This window comes from Salvelinus namaycush, chromosome 33 (assembly GCF_016432855.1).
Source record: "Salvelinus namaycush isolate Seneca chromosome 33, SaNama_1.0, whole genome shotgun sequence".
NCBI classification, from domain to species: Eukaryota; Metazoa; Chordata; class Actinopteri; order Salmoniformes; family Salmonidae; genus Salvelinus; species Salvelinus namaycush.
In genome coordinates, this window is record NC_052339.1 from 17,932,808 (window position 1) to 17,954,625 (window position 21,818).

Here is a 21,818-nt window from a genome sequence, read left to right on the forward strand (position 1 = left end):
GATTTGGAAAGACATACCTGTCTATATAAGGTCCCACAGTTGACAGTGCATGTCAGAGCAAAAACCAAGCAATGAGGTCGAAGAAATTGTCCTTAGAGCTCCGAGACTGCATTGTATCGAGGCACAGATCTGGGGAAGGCTACCAAAACAATACTGCAGCATTGAAGGTACCCAAGACCACAGTGGCCTCCATCATTCTTAAATGGAAGAAGTTTGGAACCACCAAGACTCTTCCTAGAGCTGGTCGTCCGGCCAAACTGAGCAATCGAGGGAGAGGGGCCTTGGTCACGGAGAGACCAAGAACCCGATGGTCAGTCTGACAGAGCTCCAGAGTTTCTCTGTGGAGATGGGAGAACCTTCCAGAAGGACAAACATCTCTACAGCACTCCACCAATCAGGCCTTTATGGTAGAGTGGCCAGACTGAAGCCGCTCCTCAGTTAAAGGCACATGACAGCACACTTGTAGTTTGCCAAAACACACCTAAAACACTCTCAGACCAGGAGAAACAAGATTCTCTGGTCTGATGAAACCAAGATTGAACTCTTTGGCCTGAATGCCAAGAGTTACGTCTGGAGGAAACCTGGAACCATCCCTACGGTGAAGATTGGTGGTGGCAGCATCATGTTGTGAGGATGTTTTTCAGCGGCAGGGACTGGGAGATTAGTAAGGATCGAGCGAAAGATGAACGGGGCAGTACAGAGAGATCCTTGATGAAAACCTGCTCCAGAGCACTCAGGACCTCAGACTGGGACAAAGGTTCACCTTCCAACAGGACAACCACCCTAAGCACACAGCCAAGACAACGCAGCAGTGGCTTCTGAACAAGTCTCTGAATGTCCTTGAGTGGCTCAGCCAGAGCCCGGACTTGAACCCGATCTAACATTTCTGGAGAGACCTGAAAATAGCTGTACAGCAACGCTCCCCATCCAACCTGACAGAGCTTGGAGGATCTGCAGAGAAGAATGGGAGAAGCTCCCCAAATATGGGTGTGCCAAGCTTGTAACGTCATACCCAATAAGACTCGAGGCTGTAATCGCTGCCAAAGGTGCTTCAACAAAGTACGGAGTAAAGGGTCTGAATACTTATGTAAATGTAATATTTCAGTTTTTATTTATTTATTTTAGCAAAAAAACTGTTTTTGCTTCGTCATTATGGGGTAGTGTGTGTAGATTGATGAGGGAAAAAACGATTTAATCAATTTTAGAATAAGGCTGTAACATAACAAAATGTGTAAAAAGTCAAGGGGTCTGAACACTTTCCGAAGGCACCGTACCTTGACTGCCATGTAGGTACAGTATTAACGTGAACTTGAATTTGGAAGGGGGAAGAATATAATTTCCGGGGATTTTGGTTTCTATATGAGGAAGAATAGCACACGCACATGCGCACGCATGCACAAACACAGAGAGAGACACACACCACCCCATCAGGTCCTAATTGGGGCCACCAGTGTTTGTGGACTGTGGACTTGGACATGGGTTCCCATCCAGGGGGCTAGGGGGGGGGGGGGGGTTCAGGGGCCCCCAAGGCCAGTGTTGGCTAGGGGGCCCGAGGTCAGATCCACTCTCATCTACTCTGACACCTACCACCAGGCCTCCTATTACAGCTGCTCCTCATCTGATTGAGCCATTCAACAAAACACTACCTATTACCACCATGGAGGTCCTGCATGGGCCCAGGGGGAAGAACTGAGACAAGCAGAACCACCAAGACACACACATGCAGAGGAATGCACGCAAACACGCACACGCACAAACATGCAGACACACAGATGCGCGCACACACACACACACACTCATTAAGACTGCATAACAAACCATACACACACACTCATTAGTTTGCAAAGCATCACCCCTCCCTAATAGCCTCCAATGACAAAACTGTTGCTACACTCTTCAATCAGACTATGCCATTGCTGTCTGTACACAAGCCCATGGGATTCCGTAGACTGCGTTCATTGTGGCGGAGCTGAAAGAGGGTGGTCAGACTGACAGCTGTAGCGAATTGGGCTAAATCGGGCCGGTCTACTCTGTCACACTGAAGTGCTGTAAGCCTCACGGAAGATAAAGACAGAGGGGCCATGCGATCCACACAGTGAGGACCAGGGTGCCATTTTACCCCATTCTGCCACCCTTGGGGCAAGAGGCCTTACCTGCTTACGCTGATTAGTATCGAGGGGGCGAGGGGCGAGTTGAACTGTTCCCAAAGTGCTTTGAGGGTCGAGGGGTGAGTTACACAGTTTGGCCTACTCAGATGGAGTGTCCTCGGAGAGACAGTGAAGGGAGAAAGGCCCGGGTGGGTTTTCTACCCTCCACTAGATTAGTAGGGTACAAAAGAGACTGACAGCTTTGCTTGTTGTTCTCCCTCTCCCCCTACTGAGCAGATTTACATGTCTTTAGTAAGGGGCAAATTAGAAGGCCATTGAGAGGCCATACAGCGATCGTATGCTTATATCACATAGAGTGTGTATTGAGTGGGTGTTGTTGTCTGGAACTGATTCATGTGTATAGAAAGCAACAAGCAACAGGTCTGAGAACTGTGCTCAATATTTTCTTGTGGAGAAAACCTGTGAATTTGGACGTTTGGCATTTTGTATTGAGAAAGACAATGCAGGTTCTGGTGAAAAGCTATAAAAAAAGTATCAAACCCATGAATCAAAAGACCAAGGTCGTCTTTGGTCGTCAAAGACATCTTGTGGTCGTCAATAACCCACCATTGTGAATGAAATGTATCATAGCTTGCAGCCCAGCCCAGCCCACTAGTCCTGTCCCAGTCCTGACCAGCTCACCTCTCCATACTGGTTCATCATACGGATGACTTGGTCTGTGAAGTTGAAGACATTCCTCCAATCAAAGTTGTCCATGTTGTAGTCCCTGTCTTCTATTGGCCCGTTGTACAGGAAGTTGAGGATGTGTTTAGAGGAGAACTCTGTGTCCTGTAGACTCCTGTCAATGTAGTCCCTCACCGTGGGATTCCTTATGATATCCTGTGGGGGGGGGGGGGGGGGGGGAGAAGAATCACCATACTTTAATGAAGACAGCTTCTCCATCTTAGCAGGGGAGCTCAACCACTTCCAGGCCCAGGGACAAGTACTTGTCTGTGGTGACCTAAACGCCAGAGCTGGACAAGAACCTGACACCTTCAGCACACGGGGGGAAGGCACCTACTGTACCTTCATACCCCTTGACTTGTTCCACATTTTGTTGTGTTATAGCCTGAATTCAAAATGTATTTAAAAATATATATAATCTCCCCCATCTACACACAATACCCCATAATGACAAAGTGAAGGCATGTTTTTTTCAACAGAAATATCTCATTCACATAAGTATTCATACCCCTGAGTCAATACATGTTAGAATCATCTTTGGCAGTGATTACAGCTGTGCGTCTTTCTGGTTAAGTCTCTAAGAGCATTGCACACCTAGATGGTACAATATTATTATTTAAAAATTCTTCAAGCTCTGTCAAGCTGGTTGTTGATCATTGCTAGATAGTCATTTTCAAGTCTTTCCTTAGATTTTCAAGCCAATTTAAGTCAAACTGTAACTAGGCCACTCAGCAACATTCAATGTCGTCTTGGTAAGCAACTCCAGTGTAGATTTGGCCTTGTGTTTTAGGTTATTGTTCTGCTGAAAGGTGAATTAATCTCCCAGTGTCTGGTGGAAAGCAGACTGAAACAGTTTTTTGCCAGTGCTTAGCTCTATTCTGTTTCTTTTTTCATAAAAAAACTCCCTAATCCTTACCGATGAAAAGCATACCCACAACATGATGCAGCCACCACCATGCTTGAAAATATGAAGATTGGTACTCAGGGATTTGATGTTTTGGATTTACCCCAAACATAAGGCTTTGTATTTTGTACAGGCTTCCTTCTTTTCACTTTGTCATTTAGGTTAGTATTGTAAAGTAACTACAATCCATCCTCAGTTTTCTCCTGTCACAGCCATTAAACTCTGTAACTGTTTTAAAGTCACCATTGACCTCATGGTGAAATCCCTGTGCAGTTTGCTTCCTCTCTGGCAGCTGAGTTAAGAAGGACGCCTCTATCTTTGTATTGACTGTGTGTATTGATACACCATCCAAAGTGTAATGAATAACTTCACTGTGCTTTTTTAACCCATCTACTTTACCAATAGGTGCCTTTCTTAGCGAGGCATTGGATAACCTACCTGGTCTTTGTGGTTGAATCTGTGTTTGAAATTCACTGTTCGACTGAGGGTCCTTACACATAATTCCACTTTGAAATGATGGGGTATTGTGTGTAGGCCGGTGACATAAAATCTCACTTTAATCGATTTTAAATTCAGGCTTTAACACATCAAAATGTGGAAAAAGTCAAGGGGTATGAATACTTTCTGAAGGCACTGTCCCTGAAGGTGTCCCGCCTAGACACAACTACCACAAAACAACCAACAAAAACGGGTCACAACTCTTGCAGCTCTGTCGCACGCTGGGTCTGTACATAGTCAAATTGTAGGCTTCGAGGGGACTCCTACGGTAGGTACACCTACAGCTCATTCCTTGGCAGTAGTACTGTAGACTACTGTTCAGAGTCTCTCAGAACATCCACCATCAGCCAATTAACACCCCTATCAGACCCCAGCAAAATCACAATCTACTTGAACAGAGCAATACTCAACAATGAGGTATCAAAGCTGAACAAACTGCATGCTATAGCTGGAAGGAGGGTAGTGTAGAAACCTACCAAAACAATATTGGTCAACAACAAATTCAATCCAACCTAGACAACTTCCTGGACAAAATGTTTCCCTGCAATAGTGACGGTGTAAACTTAGCAGTAGGAAGCCTGAATATAATATTTGACCTATCAGCTAACATACCAAATTCTAGCAGAAAACCTGGTTTGATGAAGAACGTAAAAACTTAAGAAAGAAATTGAGAAACCTATCCAACCAGAAACACAGAGACCCAGAAAACCTGACTCTACAGAAATACACGAAGAAAAAAGAAGAAACAGCATGACAAAAAACAGCTCAATGTATTTGAAGAATCCATAGAATCAAATCCCATCTGGGAAAATTGGAACACACTAAACAAACAACAACACGAAGAGCTATCCATACAAAATGGAGATGTATGACCACTTCTCTAACCTTTTTTCGGCCATATATAACAAAGATCCATAAGCAAAAACATATACATGATCATTTACAAATCTTAGAATCAACTATTAAAGACTACCAGAACCCACTGGACTCTACAATTACATTGGATGAGCTACAGGACAAAATGCAAACCCTTCAACCCAAGAAGGCCAGTGTTGTTGATGGTATACTAAACGAAATGATAAAATATACAGACCACAAACTCTTGAACATTATCATCAGCTCTGGCATCTTCCCAGTGGTGTAAAGTACATAAGTAAAAATACTTTAAAGTACTACTTAAGTAGTTTTTTGGGGTATCTGTACTTTACTTGACTATTTATATAGCCTCTTCCCCAGAGGTGGACAAAGTACCCAATTGTCATACTTGAGAAAAAGTATAGATAACTTCATAGAAAATCACTCAAGTAAAAGTTAAAGTCACCCAGTAAAATTATACTTGAGTAAAAGTCTAAAAGTATTTGGTTTTAAATATACTTAAGTATCAATAGTAAATGTAATTGCTAAAATAAGTACAAGTATAAATCATTTCAAAATCCTTACATTAAATAAACCAGACAGCACCATTTTCTTTTCTTATTTTTTTATGGATAGCCAGGGGTACACTCCAACACTGACATCATTTACAAACAAAGCATGTGTTTAGTGAGTCTGCCAGATCAGAGGCAGTAGGGATGACCAGGGATGTTATCTTGATAAGTGTGTGAATTAGACTATTTTCTATTTTCTTAACTCTTCTTGAACTGCACAATTGGTTAAGTAAGCATTTCACGGTAAGGTCTACACTTGTTGTATTCGGCACATGTGACAAATAAAGTTTGATTTGATTTGATTTTTGTTTTGATCTGCTGTTTCTGTCCCCAATCAAGGAGGGCCTACAGCAGCACCGAGATCTTCTGCACAGATACTGTCAGACATGGGGGGGAAATAATGGTGTTCCAAAAAACAGGGCAACAAACACAAATTCTATCTAGACACCGTTACCCTAGAGCACACAAATAATTATACCTACTTTGGCCTAAACATCAACACCACAGGTAACTTCCACAAGGCTGTGAACGATCTACGAGACAAGGCAAGAAGGGCTTTTTATGCCATGAAAAGGAACATAAAACTCAATATCCGACATAAATATTTCAATCAGTTAAAGAACCCATGGTTCTGGGGTCCACTCATCAACCAAAGATGTACACATAGCGACAAATACCCAGTTAGACTCTGAATGCCGAATTCTGCTAAAATATCTTTCATGTACAACGGAAAACTCCAAACAATGCAGGCAGAGCAGAATTAGGATTTGACCTGCTAATGATAAAAATCCAGAAAAGAGCTGTTCAATTCTACAACCAGAAAGAAAACAGAGCAAACTGGAATGCTATCTGGCCCTAAACAGAGAACACACCGTAACATAATACCTGACCACTGTGACAGACGCAAAATTGCTATTGAGAGAGGCCGCCATAGGCAGCCCACTGCCCACAAAATTAGGTGAAAACTGAGCTGCACTTCCTCCTGCCAAAGGTAAGACCTTATTAGACACACATATTTTCCACAGATCACACAGACCCACAAATAATTTGCAAACAAATTAAACATGGATAAACTCCCATATCTATTAGGCATAATACAGTGCAATCACAGAATAAATATTTGAGTGCAATGTTTTTTGTTGATGTTATGTTGTTTTTTGTTTGTCCACACTTTTCTTTATTGTTTAATTCACTTGCTTTGGCAATGTAAGACTATGTTTCCAATGCCAATAAAGCCCTTTGAATCGAATTGAATGGAGAGAAAGAGAGAGAGAGAATATAGGGGAGATAAGAGCTACTGAGTGGAATAACAACATGAAGTTAGGAAACCCCAGCTCTATATGCCTTGGGACAGCGTGAGACTAGAACCCTCGTGAGAAAGGTATGGGGGAGGAAATGGTTTAGGACTAAACATACATATATCATAGTTTATACAGGGCTAATTTGTAAAGACATACAACTTAGTTTGCCACAGCTGACATTATTTAAACATCTTATAGAGGTCGAACTCTGACAAAACCATAGCAGGAGTGGGGGGACGATAAAGTTATGTCATTTCACACCAAAACTGGGTCAATGGATTATTTTGAGATAACAATGATAGTTAGTTTGAATTGACCATGTTGGTGTTTATAGAGTGTATGGGACTGTAACCTCAGTTAGTTTGAATTGACCATGTTGGTGTTTATAGAGTGTATGGGACTGTAACCTCAGTTAGTTTGAATTGACCATGTTGGTGTTTATAGAGTGTATGGGACTGTAACCTCAGTTAGTTTGAATTGTCCATGTTGGTGTTTATAGAGTGTATGGGACTGGAGCCTCAGTTTGAATTGACCATGTTGGTGTTTATAGAGTGTATGGGACTCTAACCTCAGTTTGAATTGACCATGTTGGTGTTTATAGAGTGTATGGGACTGTAACCTCAGTTAGTTTGAATTGTCCATGTTGGTGTTTATAGAGTGTATGGGACTGGAGCCTCAGTTTGAATTGACCATGTTGGTGTTTATAGAGTGTATGGGACTCTAACCTCAGTTTGAATTGACCATGTTGGTGTTTATAGAGTGTATGGGACTGTAACCTCAGTTAGTTTGAATTGACCATGTTGGTGTTTATAGAGTGTATGGGACTGTAACCTCAGTTAGTTTGAATTGACCATGTTGGTGTTTATAGAGTGTATGGGACTGTAGCCTCAGTTTGAATTGACCATGTTGGTGTTTATAGAGTGTATGGGACTGTAACCTCAGTTAGTTTGAATTGACCATGTTAGTGTTTATAGAGTGTATGGGACTGTAACCTCAGTTAGTTTGAATTGACCATGTTGGTGTTTATAGAGTGTATGGGACTGTAACCTCAGTTAGTTTGAATTGACCATGTTAGTGTTTATAGAGTGTATGGGACTGTAACCTCAGTTAGTTTGAATTGACCATGTTGGTGTTTATAGAGTGTATGGGACTGTAACCTCAGTTAGTTTGAATTGACCATGTTGGTGTTTATAGAGTGTATGGGACTGTAACCTCAGTTAGTTTGAATTGACCATGTTGGTGTTTATAGAGTGTATGGGACTGTAACCTCAGTTAGTTTGAATTGACCATGTTAGTGTTTATAGAGTGTATGGGACTGTAACCTCAGTTAGTTTAAATTGACCATGTTGGTGTTTATAGAGTATATGGGACTGTAGCCTCAGTTTGAATTGACCATGTTGGTGTTTATAGAGTGTATGGGACTGTAACCTCAGTTAGTTTGAATTGACCATGTTAGTGTTTATAGAGTGTATGGGACTGTAACCTCAGTTAGTTTGAATTGACCATGTTGGTGTTTATAGAGTGTATGGGACTGTAACCTCAGTTAGTTTGAATTGACCATGTTAGTGTTTATAGAGTGTATGGGACTGTAACCTCAGTTAGTTTGAATTGACCATGTTGGTGTTTATAGAGTGTATGGGACTGTAACCTCAGTTAGTTTGAATTGACCATGTTGGTGTTTATAGAGTGTATGGGACTGTAACCTCAGTTAGTTTGAATTGACCATGTTGGTGTTTATAGAGTGTATGGGACTGTAACCTCAGTTAGTTTGAATTGACCATGTTAGTGTTTATAGAGTGTATGGGACTGTAACCTCAGTTAGTTTGAATTGACCATGTTGGTGTTTATAGAGTGTATGGGACTGTAACCTCAGTTAGTTTGAATTGACCATGTTGGTGTTTATAGAGTGTATGGGACTGTAACCTCAGTTAGTTTGAATTGACCATGTTGGTGTTTATAGAGTGTATGGAACTGTAACCTCAGTTAGTTTGAATTGACCATGTTGGTGTTTATAGAGTGTATGGGACTGTAACCTCAGTTAGTTTGAATTGACCATGTTAGTGTTTATAGAGTGTATGGGACTGTAACCTCAGTTAGTTTGAATTGACCATGTTGGTGTTTATAGAGTGTATGGGACTGTAACCTCAGTTAGTTTGAATTGACCATGTTAGTGTTTATAGAGTGTATGGGACTGTAACCTCAGTTAGTTTGAATTGACCATGTTGGTGTTTATAGAGTGTATGGGACTGTAACCTCAGTTAGTTTGAATTGACCATGTTGGTGTTTATAGAGTGTATGGGACTGGAGCCTCAGTTAGTTTGAATTGACCATGTTGGTGTTTATAGAGTGTATAGGACTGTAACCTCAGTTAGTTTGAATTGTCCATGTTGGTGTTTATAGAGTGTATGGGACTGGAGCCTTTCTTACCCTGATCATGTTCATCTGAATGCCGTCCTGGAAGAAGGCCCAGACCTGAGGGCCCACCTCCTCCCAGGCCCGACCCATGGTCCTCAGCCTCTCCAGCTCCTCAAATGTGGTGTTGGCCTAGAGGGGACACACACACACACACACATATCAGCACACACACATACTCACGTACGCTCAGACAGCATGCATATATTTCCGTATGAACACCCACACATACACACATAGACACACACACTCACACACACTACACATGCACAAGATTACACACACACTGTTTCTAATTTCTAGTTGCATACCAATCACACATTATATTGCCTGTGAAAATAACCAAAGATATAGCTTATGATTTAGCATACTCTACAGTGTGTATAGCCTGTCCTACAATGTTCTGTGGTACACACATACCAAGGTAGGCTGAGTGTTTCATTTACATGAATGCGTGTGATAAAAGCATGGAAAAGGGTGGAAAAGCAACACCCAATTAAACACCTTCCTCTTGTGTCTCAGATCTCTGCTGACAAAGGGACAATGAGGGACAATGAGGTCGGTGACAATTGGCCGAATGCATTCAGCTTGGCTACCGATTCACCCTGTTCCCACAGGATCCCACAGACAGAAGACTGAAGGATCAAACAACAAATTGAGACTGGATGGAGAATTCTGCAAAAATATCCTCAGTGTACAACGTAAAACAACAAATAATGCATGCAGAGCAGAATTAGGCTGATACCTGCTAATTATCAAAATCTAGAAAAGAGCTGTTAAATTCTACAACCACCTAAAAGGGGTGGCAGTTAGCTTAGTGGTTAGAGCGTTGGGCCAGTAACCAAAAGGTTGCTAGAGTGAATCCCCAAGCTGACAAGGTAAAAATCTGTCATTCTGCCCCTGAACAAGGCAGTTAACCCACTATTCCTAGGCCGTCATTGTAAATAAGAATTTGTTCTTAACTGACTTGCCTAGTTAAATAAAGGATAAATACAATTTGAAAAAAGGAAGCAATTCCCAAACCATCCATAACAAAGCCATCACCTACAGAAAGATTAACCTGGGACTTTGTTCACAAACACAAACAGACCCCACACAGCCCCAGGACAGCAACACAATTAGACCCAAACAAATCATGAGAAAAGAAAAAGGTAATTACTTGACACATTGGAAAGAATTAAGAAAAAAACGGCGCAAACTGAAATTCTACTTGCCCCTAAACAGAGATTACAGAGTGGCAGAATACTATGTACAGACAAAGTGAGCATAGCCTTGCTATTGAGAAAGGCCGCTGTAGGCAGACCTGGCTCTCAAGAGAAGGCAGGCTTCTTGAGCTGCACTTCCTAACCTCCTGCCAAAAGCATGACCATATTAGTGACACATATTTCCCTCAGATTACACAGATCCACAAAGAATTTGAAAACAAACCCAATTTGGATAAACTCCCATATCTATTGGGTGTTATACAACGGGTGGGTTTAATCCTGAATGCTGATTGGTTAAAAGCGCATTCCAGCCGGTGTCTATTCCACAAGTTACCACCGGCTAAATCTATGACGTTAAAATGCCTATTTACTCTGTTCCATCGACTTGGCAATCCACTGTCTCATCAGCCCAGGCAGGGAAGTTATAAACTTGATCTCCACCATAAAAAGCATCTAGACATTATCTGTCACGTTCCTGACCTTATTTCCTTTGTTTAGTCTTTGTTTAGTTGGTCAGGACGTGAGCTGGGTGGGTATATTCTATGTCTTGTGTCTCATTGGTTTAGGTGTGTCTGATTGGCCTGATATGGTTCTCAATCAGAGGCAGGTGTTTTACGTTGTCTCTGATTGGGAACCATATTAAGGTAGGCTGTTCTCACTGTTTGTTTGTGGGTGATTGTTCCTGTTCGTTGCGTTCTTTGTTTTATAGGTTCACATGTTCAGGACTGTAGCGTCGTTGGTTTCGTTTTGTTTATTGTTTTTGTTCGTGTAAAAGAAGTATTCAAATAAATATGGATACATACCACGCTGCGATTTGGTCCTCCTCTCCTTCAACCAACGACGAGAGTCGTTACATTATCACATTTATTTTAGTCTAACATTCAGTTTTCAACAGCGGTCATTTGTATAAACCTTACTGTCTGTCTCTCCGAAATATTTAACATTATTTCAATATTCAAATTCGATCTCCAACTGTTCCATATTAATGAACATGTAGGGGATGGGAGTTGGGACGAGAGAGAAGCAGGCAGCCAGTCAAAATCATGAATCAGCTGGCATCATTTTCATGGATATATACAAAGAAATGTCAATTGAAACAATGTAAAACAAAACGAAGTGCAGATATTTTCCTTCTTTTCAGCTTCAGTTTGAAGTGTTTGTGTGTTAGCTGTGTTGTTGGCTAGCTCCTCTGAACAACAGTGTCCTAACGAGAAAACACATTTTCTATGCCAGGCGAAATCGTGCCTCGTTAGCTCACTGTTATGGATGTATCCAAATAAATGTCACTAGAAAACAGGTTAAACAAATGCAGCTACTGTTATTCTGTCTGGACTGTTTGAAGTTAGCCGTAGTTGGCTAGCTGGCAAGCAAGGGATAAGAATGTTGCCAGCCAGTATGGCGATGGAACATTTAGAACGAACGACTGGGTCGCGTCCATAGATACAGAACAAAAAGACTGAACGACTGGGTCACGTCTCTGGCAACCGAACCAATAAAACGAGCGACCAGCCAGCTTGGGTAGCAACCATAGATTTGTGTCTGGACTATATCTTGTGGAAGGATGAAATAGTATGAATAAATTAATCAAAATAACATTTTTAATGAACATCTGTCAATCATTATTTGAATATTTTGGTAAGCCGTTGTAAGGAAGTGATAATGCCCGAGAAGCCGGTGTTTGGAGGATATATCGACTTTGTCTCGGGCCTAACAACACCTGTGCCAATATATCCTCCAAACACCGGCTTCTCAGGCATTATCACTTAAAATTACCACAGTGTGCATCACAGCAGCAAGATGTGTGACCTGTTTGCCACAAGAAAAGGGCAACCAGTGAAGAACAAACACCATTGTAAATACAACCCATATTTGTTTATTTATTTTCCTTTTTGTACTTTAACTATTTGCACATAACATGACATTTGAAATGTCTTTATACTTTTGGAACTCATGTAATGTTTACTGTTAATTTTTGTTGTTTATTTCACTTTTGTTTATTATCTACTTCACTTGCTGTGGCAATGTTAACATACGTTTCCCATGCCGATAAAGCCCTTAAATTGAAAGAGAAAGAGAGAGAGAGAGAGAGAGAGAGAGCCCGAGCGAGAGAGAGAGAGAGAGCGCGAGAGAGAGAGAGAGAGAGAGAGAGAGAGAGAGAGCACGAGCGAGAGAGAGAGAGAGAGAGAGAGAGCACGAGCGAGAGAGAGAGAGAGAGAGAGCACGAGCGAGAGAGAGAGAGAGAGAGAGAGAGAAAGAAAGAGAGAGAGGTATATGATCACTAATTACAGGGCTAAGATAAGACATAGTCCAAGATGCTCAGTAAGACAGGGGTATGCTGCTATGCAACAGTAGCTCATAGCTTCACTATGTTTCCTAAAAGAAGTGACGCGCGACCGACCGGGAAACGTTTCACCATCACTCTAAAGCCCTTGTTATTTTGTTGTTTCTACAAAGTCATTTCCAAAGATGATTATTTATTTAATGTTACTAATGATTCATTACTAGTGAATCTAGTGAGAGAAAAACAACAATCTGTCCCTCATTTTAAGGTCAACCTATTCCTTTTTAAATATATCTTTTTTAAAGAGACATTGAACATCTAATAGAAAAATCTCAGTGTAAAAGCAGGTGAGCTGGTTCAACTCTTTTTGGCCATTTTCTGGTGTTTTGTGGTGGAGAACTGAGCGGGTCGGGCATAACACTCTGTTACCATAGAGGGTCAGGTTAGAAATGTTTTAACAAATATTTTTGTTGTGAAGCTTGCACTCAATTGCCCCTCCCTGTTGCACACAACACACTTCCATTCCCCCTGTCACAAGGGGCTGCATGGCTGGCATAGTCGTCAAACCTGTTACGGCAAACACCGTTTTTATTTTGGGCACATAATAAGCACTTACTATAGACCTTTTTTTAACCTCTTGAGATGGGAAAAAGTGTTTTTTTATTAAGTTGAGCATGTGCTCTTTATGACAGAATGTTCAAATGAGGCGAAATAAAACGTTTTGCTCCCCCCCCCTCCCCCCACCAAGTTACACTACTCAAAAGGGGTCAGTTCAAGGAGGGGGTCATCAAGTCTGGAGGAGGAAGGGATGGAGAAATGAGGGAGAGTGTAGGCCATGTTTTGGTATGTGCAGCAGACTGATGGCTTAACCCATAGTTCCCTTCCCTTCCACGCAATTAACATCCAGATCTGAGGGAAATGGAAGACAAAGAGGGCACTAAAGGTCGGGGGAGAGGAAGCTGGTGTGTGTGTGTCTGTGTGTCAATGTGTGTGTGCGCGCGTGTGAGTGTGACCCTCACAATGTCAGGCTCTGCTTACATAACAAGAGGAGGAGAATACAAGGCAACAGAGTGTGTCACGGTTACTATGTGTAGTAGACGATACAGATGTGTGCTCCTATTGTGATACACCCAGCCGTGACTGCTAGGCCCTACAGGCTTCTTACAGACATGTCTATACAGCTACGCTCTACAGAGCGCCAAGCACTGATTCCCAAATTCCTAAATACTGCCGTGTGTTCAGAACAAAGACTACTGTTTAACAAGTCTGCCACCATCTATTGAACAATCTGCAATGGATGTTCATGTTTCTAACACTTCTGTCTGCTGATTAACTCACCTGGTTTCCCAAGTCTAAAATGATTAATTGACTAAATCCAGCAGACTCTGCTATAATATGGTGTGAATCATCCCTAGTCTACCACATGCATTCGCTGTATGTAGCTCCCATACGTTTCTGATGATCTTTCTGACGGCTGGGGAGTCGGGTGCGTAGAGGATCTTCCCCATCAGCATGGGCTTGACAGAGCTCCACATGATCCTGGTGATGGGATTGGACTCTAGCTCCTTCATCAGATCATTACAGAACGGAGCTGGGGAATAAGACAGTACTGAACGTTTGTAGAACCTTAGAGAGGATTGAGAGAACCTATAACACACTGTGATAGGGTTAAACTCCAACTCCTGCATCAGATCAGAACAGACTTTGGGATAAGACAGGAGAGAACGGTAAAGACTCTCAGGTCAAGCAATACTCTTTTTTTGATCTCAAGAGACAAGTAAAGCAGACTAAACGATCTGTCCCATAATACCACTGAATTTTCGACTGAATTTATAGGGAAAATACAATGCCTTTCCTGCTCCCAATCAGCTGCTATATTTGGCGTAGTCGGCAGAGGAGAGGAGCTGTTGGTTCCCAACCAGCCACATACTAAAAATAGCTACTGTATTAGTGACTGAATGCTGACCCACTGGCGGTGTGACTGTAGGTGTACTGTCCCTGCCTCTATCTGTCTCTTCACTAAAATGAAACTGGCTACTATATTAGTGGCTCATTACTGTATTAGTACTCACTGGCGGTGTGGTCGTAGGTGTACTGTCCCTGTCCTCCCCGGGTGCTATCGTTGATCCCCATGAAGGCCTTGTAGTTGTTGTCCTCATACCAGTTGAAGGAGGCCACCCGAGAGAAGGCCCCCTCCATGTAGCCACACACCAGGCTGGACACAGCCCCCATCAGCTGGCTGAAAGATGGGGGAGAGCCCCCCTGGGACTGGAGCAGGGGGGACATCACCTCCACCAGCGCTTTGGAACTGTTCCTCTCTGACAACTGGGGGGTGAGGTAGGGGAGGGTGTTGTTATTTAGAAACTGTATGAAAATTATGACTCTGAATCAAGTATGACATGGCTATATAATGTGACCAAATAGAAGGATATGTACAGCCATATTAGGTTCTTTAGTTTATCTGTCAACAAAGTGTTCCCTCTAAATGGATCACAACAAACTAAAGAGATTCCAAAGGGAGGAGGGGTGGGTTGTAGGGATTGGGATTGTCCAGTGTAGGTCCCTGAGGGCCCATTAGAACCAGGGGAGGTGTTGAGAGTGTGTACTACAGTGCTCCTGACAACCACTGTTAACAAACAGCCCCAGTAATGGGACAGCACCACAGTGTTTACATAGAAACCACAGTAATGGGACAGCACCACAGTGTTTACATAGAAACCACAGTAATGGGACAGCACCACAGTGTTTACATAGAAACCACAGTAATGGGACAGCACCACAGTGTTTACATAGAAACCTCAGTAATGGGACAGCACCACAGTGTTTACATAGAAACCACAGTAATGGGACAGCACCACAGTGTTTACATAGAAACCACAGTAATGGGACAGCACCACAGTGTTTACATAGAAACCACAGTAATGGGACAGCACCACAGTGTTTACATAGAAACCACAGTAATGGGACAGCACCACAGTGTTTACATAGAAACCACAGTAATGGGACAGCACCACCGTGTTTACATAGAAACCTCAGTAATGGGACAACACCACAGTGTTTACATAGAAACCACAGTAATGGGACAGAACCACCGTGTTTACATAGAAACCTCAGTAATGGGACAACACCACAGTGTTTACATAGAAACCACAGTAATGGGACAGAACCACAGTGTTTACATAGAAACAACAGTAATTGGACAGCACCACAGTGTTTACATAGAAACCACAGTAATGGGACAGAACCACAGTGTTTACATAGAAACCACAGTAATGGGACAGAACCACAGTGTTTACATAGAAACCACAGTAATGGGACAGAACCACAGTGTTTACATAGAAACAACAGTAATGGGACAGCACCACAGTGTTTACATAGAAACCACAGTAATGGGACAGAACCACAGTGTTTACATAGAAACAACAGTAATTGGACAGCACCACAGTGTTTACATAGAAACCACAGTAATGGGACAGAACCACAGTGTTTACATAGAAACAACAGTAATTGGACAGCACCACAGTGTTTACATAGAAACCACAGTAATGGGACAGAACCACAGTGTTTACATAGAAACAACAGTAATTGGACAGCACCACAGTGTTTACATAGAAACCACAGTAATGGGACAGAACCACAGTGTTTACATAGAAACCACAGCAATTGGACAGCACCACAATGCTTACATAGAAACCATAGCAATTGGACAGCACCACAATGCTTACATAGAAACCACAGCAATTGGACAGCACCACAGTGTTTACATAGAAACCACAGTAATGGGACAGCACCACAGTGTTTACATAGAAACCTCAGTAATGGGACAGCACCACAGTGTTTACATAGAAACCACAGTAATGGGACAGCACCACAGTGTTTACATAGAAACCACAGTAATGGGACAGCACCACAGTGTTTACATAGAAACCACAGTAATGGGACAGCACCACAGTGTTTACATAGAAACCACAGTAATGGGACAGCACCACAGTGTTTACATAGAAACCACAGTAATGGGACAGCACCACCGTGTTTACATAGAAACCTCAGTAATGGGACAACACCACAGTGTTTACATAGAAACCACAGTAATGGGACAGAACCACCGTGTTTACATAGAAACCTCAGTAATGGGACAACACCACAGTGTTTACATAGAAACCACAGTAATGGGACAGAACCACAGTGTTTACATAGAAACAACAGTAATTGGACAGCACCACAGTGTTTACATAGAAACCACAGTAATGGGACAGAACCACAGTGTTTACATAGAAACCACAGTAATGGGACAGAACCACAGTGTTTACATAGAAACCACAGTAATGGGACAGAACCACAGTGTTTACATAGAAACAACAGTAATGGGACAGCACCACAGTGTTTACATAGAAACCACAGTAATGGGACAGAACCACAGTGTTTACATAGAAACAACAGTAATTGGACAGCACCACAGTGTTTACATAGAAACCACAGTAATGGGACAGAACCACAGTGTTTACATAGAAACAACAGTAATTGGACAGCACCACAGTGTTTACATAGAAACCACAGTAATGGGACAGAACCACAGTGTTTACATAGAAACAACAGTAATTGGACAGCACCACAGTGTTTACATAGAAACCACAGTAATGGGACAGAACCACAGTGTTTACATAGAAACCACAGCAATTGGACAGCACCACAATGCTTACATAGAAACCATAGCAATTGGACAGCACCACAATGCTTACATAGAAACCACAGCAATTGGACAGCACCACAGTGTTTACATAGAAACAACAGCAATGATACAGCACCACAATGTTTACATAAAAACCACAAAGAAAATGTCAGAGAAGATTGATTGAATTCCACTCCTTTGAAGATACATTGGAAGACACATACTGTAACTAACACCACTTCTAGACTGAACAGAAACAGAGAAAAGGAGTGTTTATGTTCTAGCCAACAGAGCAGTGGGATTTCTGAGGCAGAGTTTCCACTCAGCTGGCTGGCCTATCTACTGTACAGCTACAGTGTTCGGTTTATGGTACAAGACAAAAATGGAACTTGGAAAATGACCGACTGGCGTCACGTCTTTTGTCACCGGGCGGCAGACAAGAATCCAGACGGCCCCACCAACAGGATGTCACCTCTGCAGAATGTCTTCTTGCGCCCTCCCCCCGCCTCCCTCTCCCTGCAATCACCACTTCCCCTGGGGTCATCCACCTGACCCGTCAACCTTTGACATTTGTCTGAGGCCCTCACCTGTGCTATAACCCTCACTTACAGCTGTCCGGACAGATTGCATGTTGATTTATCTGTGTCTGCATCCCAAATGGCACCCTAATCCGTAAAAAGCTTTGTGATTCACGTCCGTAAATGATAAGCGCTCTACAAATGTAATTATTATTATTATTGCTTTTGACTATTGCCCATAGGACTCTGGTCAAAAGTAGGGGTTAGGGTGTCACTTGGGACACAGCCTGTGAATGGGGCTCCATGTTGAGACTAAAGGGTTATTAGGGCTAGATTTAGCCTTCCTCATACGCACTCATGATATCCCTGCTGTCTGTGTTTGCGTAAAGAACCGAGCAGGGAGGAAGCAGTGGTTTCCTGAGGGATAGAAATATAGTGGTGTGTGAACTTTGGGATGGATGATGGTTCTAACGGTAGTAGGGTTGACCTCTGGTAGTTTTACAGGCGGCGGAGAGAATTGTGTGTGTGCGCGCGCGTGTGTGTGTGCGCGCGCGTGTGTGTGCCTACCTCTCGCAGCTTTTCGGAGGTGGCAGAGAGTACTCTGGCCCAGAAGTGTAGGTCGACACCGTTGGAGTGGTTATCCAACACCCTGGGAAGCTGGAAGGAGGAAAAGAGCTGTCAAAATGACTGTCAGGTCCTTACCAACAGTGGCGATGCGTCATTCAGGGCAGGTGGATGATGCCTGTTTTGAGCCCTACCTGTAGCAAAAAAAAATACAATATTTTTTAATAATTGTTTTGGTGCCTGTTTGGCATGTTATTTTGGCATTAATACAAGTCACATATCAGTTTGCAAACAATGTTAAATAAATAAATCATTGAGTTAATAAAGCAGGATACAAACATGGTCTCTTTTCTGCTTTCTTGAGTAAGGCAGCTCCAAAATGCAGGTGTTTCAGCCTAGCTCAGTGCTTTCTGTGGTAGTGGGGCAGCCAGAGGAAAATACGGAGCGTATGGAGTTGGCAGTGTTCTCTAGTTGCACCGTGATTGGCTCAGTGTTCTGTCACTCATGGGGACACCGCAAAATCTACTCGTAGAGCTGGAAAATTCAAGCCCCTTGGGTGCTGCCATAAACTTACATTAGAAGTGCCCATTCAAAAAGGCTCAAGGTCATTGGCCACAGATAAAATGACGTCAAATCACATTATATCTGCCGTAGCTTTGATTGGATTGGATCATGTCAACATCATACTTTCAAAATCTTAGTTACTGTAGCAAGCAGTCATGCTTATGCATCAAGTCAGCAATCTACTGGCAAATCCGTTTTAATCCTTGTCATATGAAGAGAAAAACATTACACAAAAAGTTGGAAATCGCAAATTCAACAATGAGTGCTAAGGCGCCACTGTAGCCCTGGGTTCGATCTCAGGCTGTGTCATAGCCGGTTGTGACCGGGAGACCCATGAGGCGGCGCACAATTAGCCCAGCGTCGTCCGGGTTAGGGGAGGGTTTGGCCCAGCGTCGTCCGGGTTAGGGGAGGGTTTGGCCCAGCGTCGTCCGGGTTAGGGGAGGGTTTGGCCCAGCGTCGTCCGGGTTAGGGGAGGGTTTGGCCCAGCGTCGTCCGGGTTAGGGGAGGGTTTGGCCCAGCGTCGTCCGCGTTAGGGGAGGGTTTGGCCCAGCGTCGTCCGGGTTAGGGGAGGGTTTGGCCCAGCGTCGTCCGGGTTAGGGGAGGGTTTGGCTGGCCGGGATGTTCTTGTCCCATCGTGCTCTAGCGACTCCTCGTGGTGGGCCGGGCACCAGCAAGTTGTCTTCTGTCGTCAGTTCGACAGTGTTTCCTCCGACACATTGGTGCGTCTTACTTCCAGGTTAAGCGAGCAGTGTGTCAAGAAGCAGTGCGGCTTGGCTCTCGACCTTCGTCGAGTCCGTAGGGGAGTTGCAGCGATGAGACAAGATTGTAACCACCAATTGGATATCACGAAAAATGTCCAGAAAAGTTTGAATACATTGGGCATGCTGTCAACACAGCATGACTGCTGCCTCATTAAATAACTGGAAACTGGGAACTGGGAAATCTCAGACTTCAGTGAGTTCAAGACAACTGGGAGCTTGGATAAAACTAGCTCTGACTGGGAAAATACAAAAAATAATTTTGAACGGTCATCCAACTCGGAATTCCAAGTCAGGATTTCAGGCCTCATTCTAGAAGCCACAAGAAGGACCGCCGCACCACCTTCCTGATCAAGTGAGCACAGCACAATGTATTCTATGCTGCTGCATAAATTATGTAATATGCCAGGGAGATATGTATACTGTAGCTAAGAAAGCAATACTAAGTGTATGATGTGTAGTAAGCTGTTAGTAGTCCATGTGCCTCACCCTAATATTTTGGTCCCTGTCCTCCCTCATAACGTAGCCTACTGGTTTGACTTGGTCAATCAATCAAATGTATTTATGAAGCCCTTTTACATCAGCCGATGTCACAAAGTGCTGTACAGAAATCCAGCGTAAAACCCCATACAGCAAGCAATGCAGATGTAGAAGCACGGTGGTGCACATGTAGCATATAACCTGTTTAAGAGAAATCTAATCATTGAATATTGTATGCTCATTAATGTCTTAATCGAAATTACGGATTGCCTCTAATCCACTCGTCCTTCCCTTATGCCCACATAGGAACAGAGAATGCACCAAATCTGCTGAACAGTGCATTGTTGTCATCTTCTGTATCCTAAACTACAGTATGTCCAGTAACTGTTTCTTCCAGGGACTATTTCAGATGGGGAAACTTCTAAGTAGCTCACAACACAATGGGCTAGAGGTCAGGAAATCGTGAACGGTAGCGACGCACAACTCCAAAATAAGACGTCCTTCCTCTCTGACATTCCTCACTATCTCGTGAGATCTAATGGGCTTGTTTCAAAGAAGCGACACATACACACACACACACACACACACACACACACACACACACACACACACACACACACACACACACACACACACACACACACAGCCCTATTGGGGCCAACAGTGTGTGTGGACGTGACCATGGGACCATAAACACAGGTGATTATAGAAAAGCTCCCTTAGGTTTAGTCTGGAAGGGAGGCATGGCATCTATAATCTCATTATTGAAAGAGGTCAAGTCCCAAAACCTGATATACTCTGCTAAAACTGGTCTTGAGCAGTCTGTGGGCATTCAACTCACTGTATGTTGCCTCAATCTATCTCAACCATATAGCCAATGCAGAGGGAAAGTAGATGACAGGTACAGTATATATTAGGTGAAGTACTGTAACCATAGATGCACAGATACTTTAATGTTACTGCAGCTCCACTATGAATTATACTTCAGTTTCATTACACAGTAGTGGATTGTTGTTTTCCCGTTTAATTTTGTCAGTAGTGATTTGTCACCTTGGGAAATTCAATGGTCTGTATCTAGGCAGTACAACGTTAGAGGAAATGTGTACTGATGACTTACAACATACACATTGTTTTAAGCCATGCAATTCCATCATGACTCACGCCAACTCACCCTAACTGGTGCCAACTCTCCTCAACTCACCCTAACTGGTGCCAACTCTCCTCAACTCACCCTAACTGGTGCCAACTCTCTCCAACTTATGTCCATCAGCTCATGCTGTGGGTGTTGGCAGAGGGTTGGAACAGCCAATAGTAGTCCCCAGTGACCCACGCCGGCCAATCTTTGTTGGTAAGTAAATAAACAAGATGGCAGCATCCCAAATGTGACAGATATTCAGTGCCACAGA

At 43.0% G+C, this 21,818-nt stretch overlaps 1 protein-coding gene across 1 annotated transcript in view; it reads right to left on the reverse strand.

The window, feature by feature from the left end:
- The window catches only part of abca4a (ATP-binding cassette, sub-family A (ABC1), member 4a), a 50,813-nt gene that overhangs the window by 24,068 nt on the left and 4,927 nt on the right, over nt 1-21,818 (reverse strand). Inside the window, exons 7-11 of the mRNA XM_038973191.1 lie at nt 18,614-18,703; nt 14,932-15,184; nt 14,311-14,450; nt 9,389-9,505; nt 2,790-2,987 (exon numbers count right to left, since the gene is read on the reverse strand). Coding sequence (XP_038829119.1) covers nt 2,790-2,987; nt 9,389-9,505; nt 14,311-14,450; nt 14,932-15,184; nt 18,614-18,703 — 798 coding nt within the window. The remainder of the gene's footprint in view (nt 1-2,789; nt 2,988-9,388; nt 9,506-14,310; nt 14,451-14,931; nt 15,185-18,613; nt 18,704-21,818) is intronic.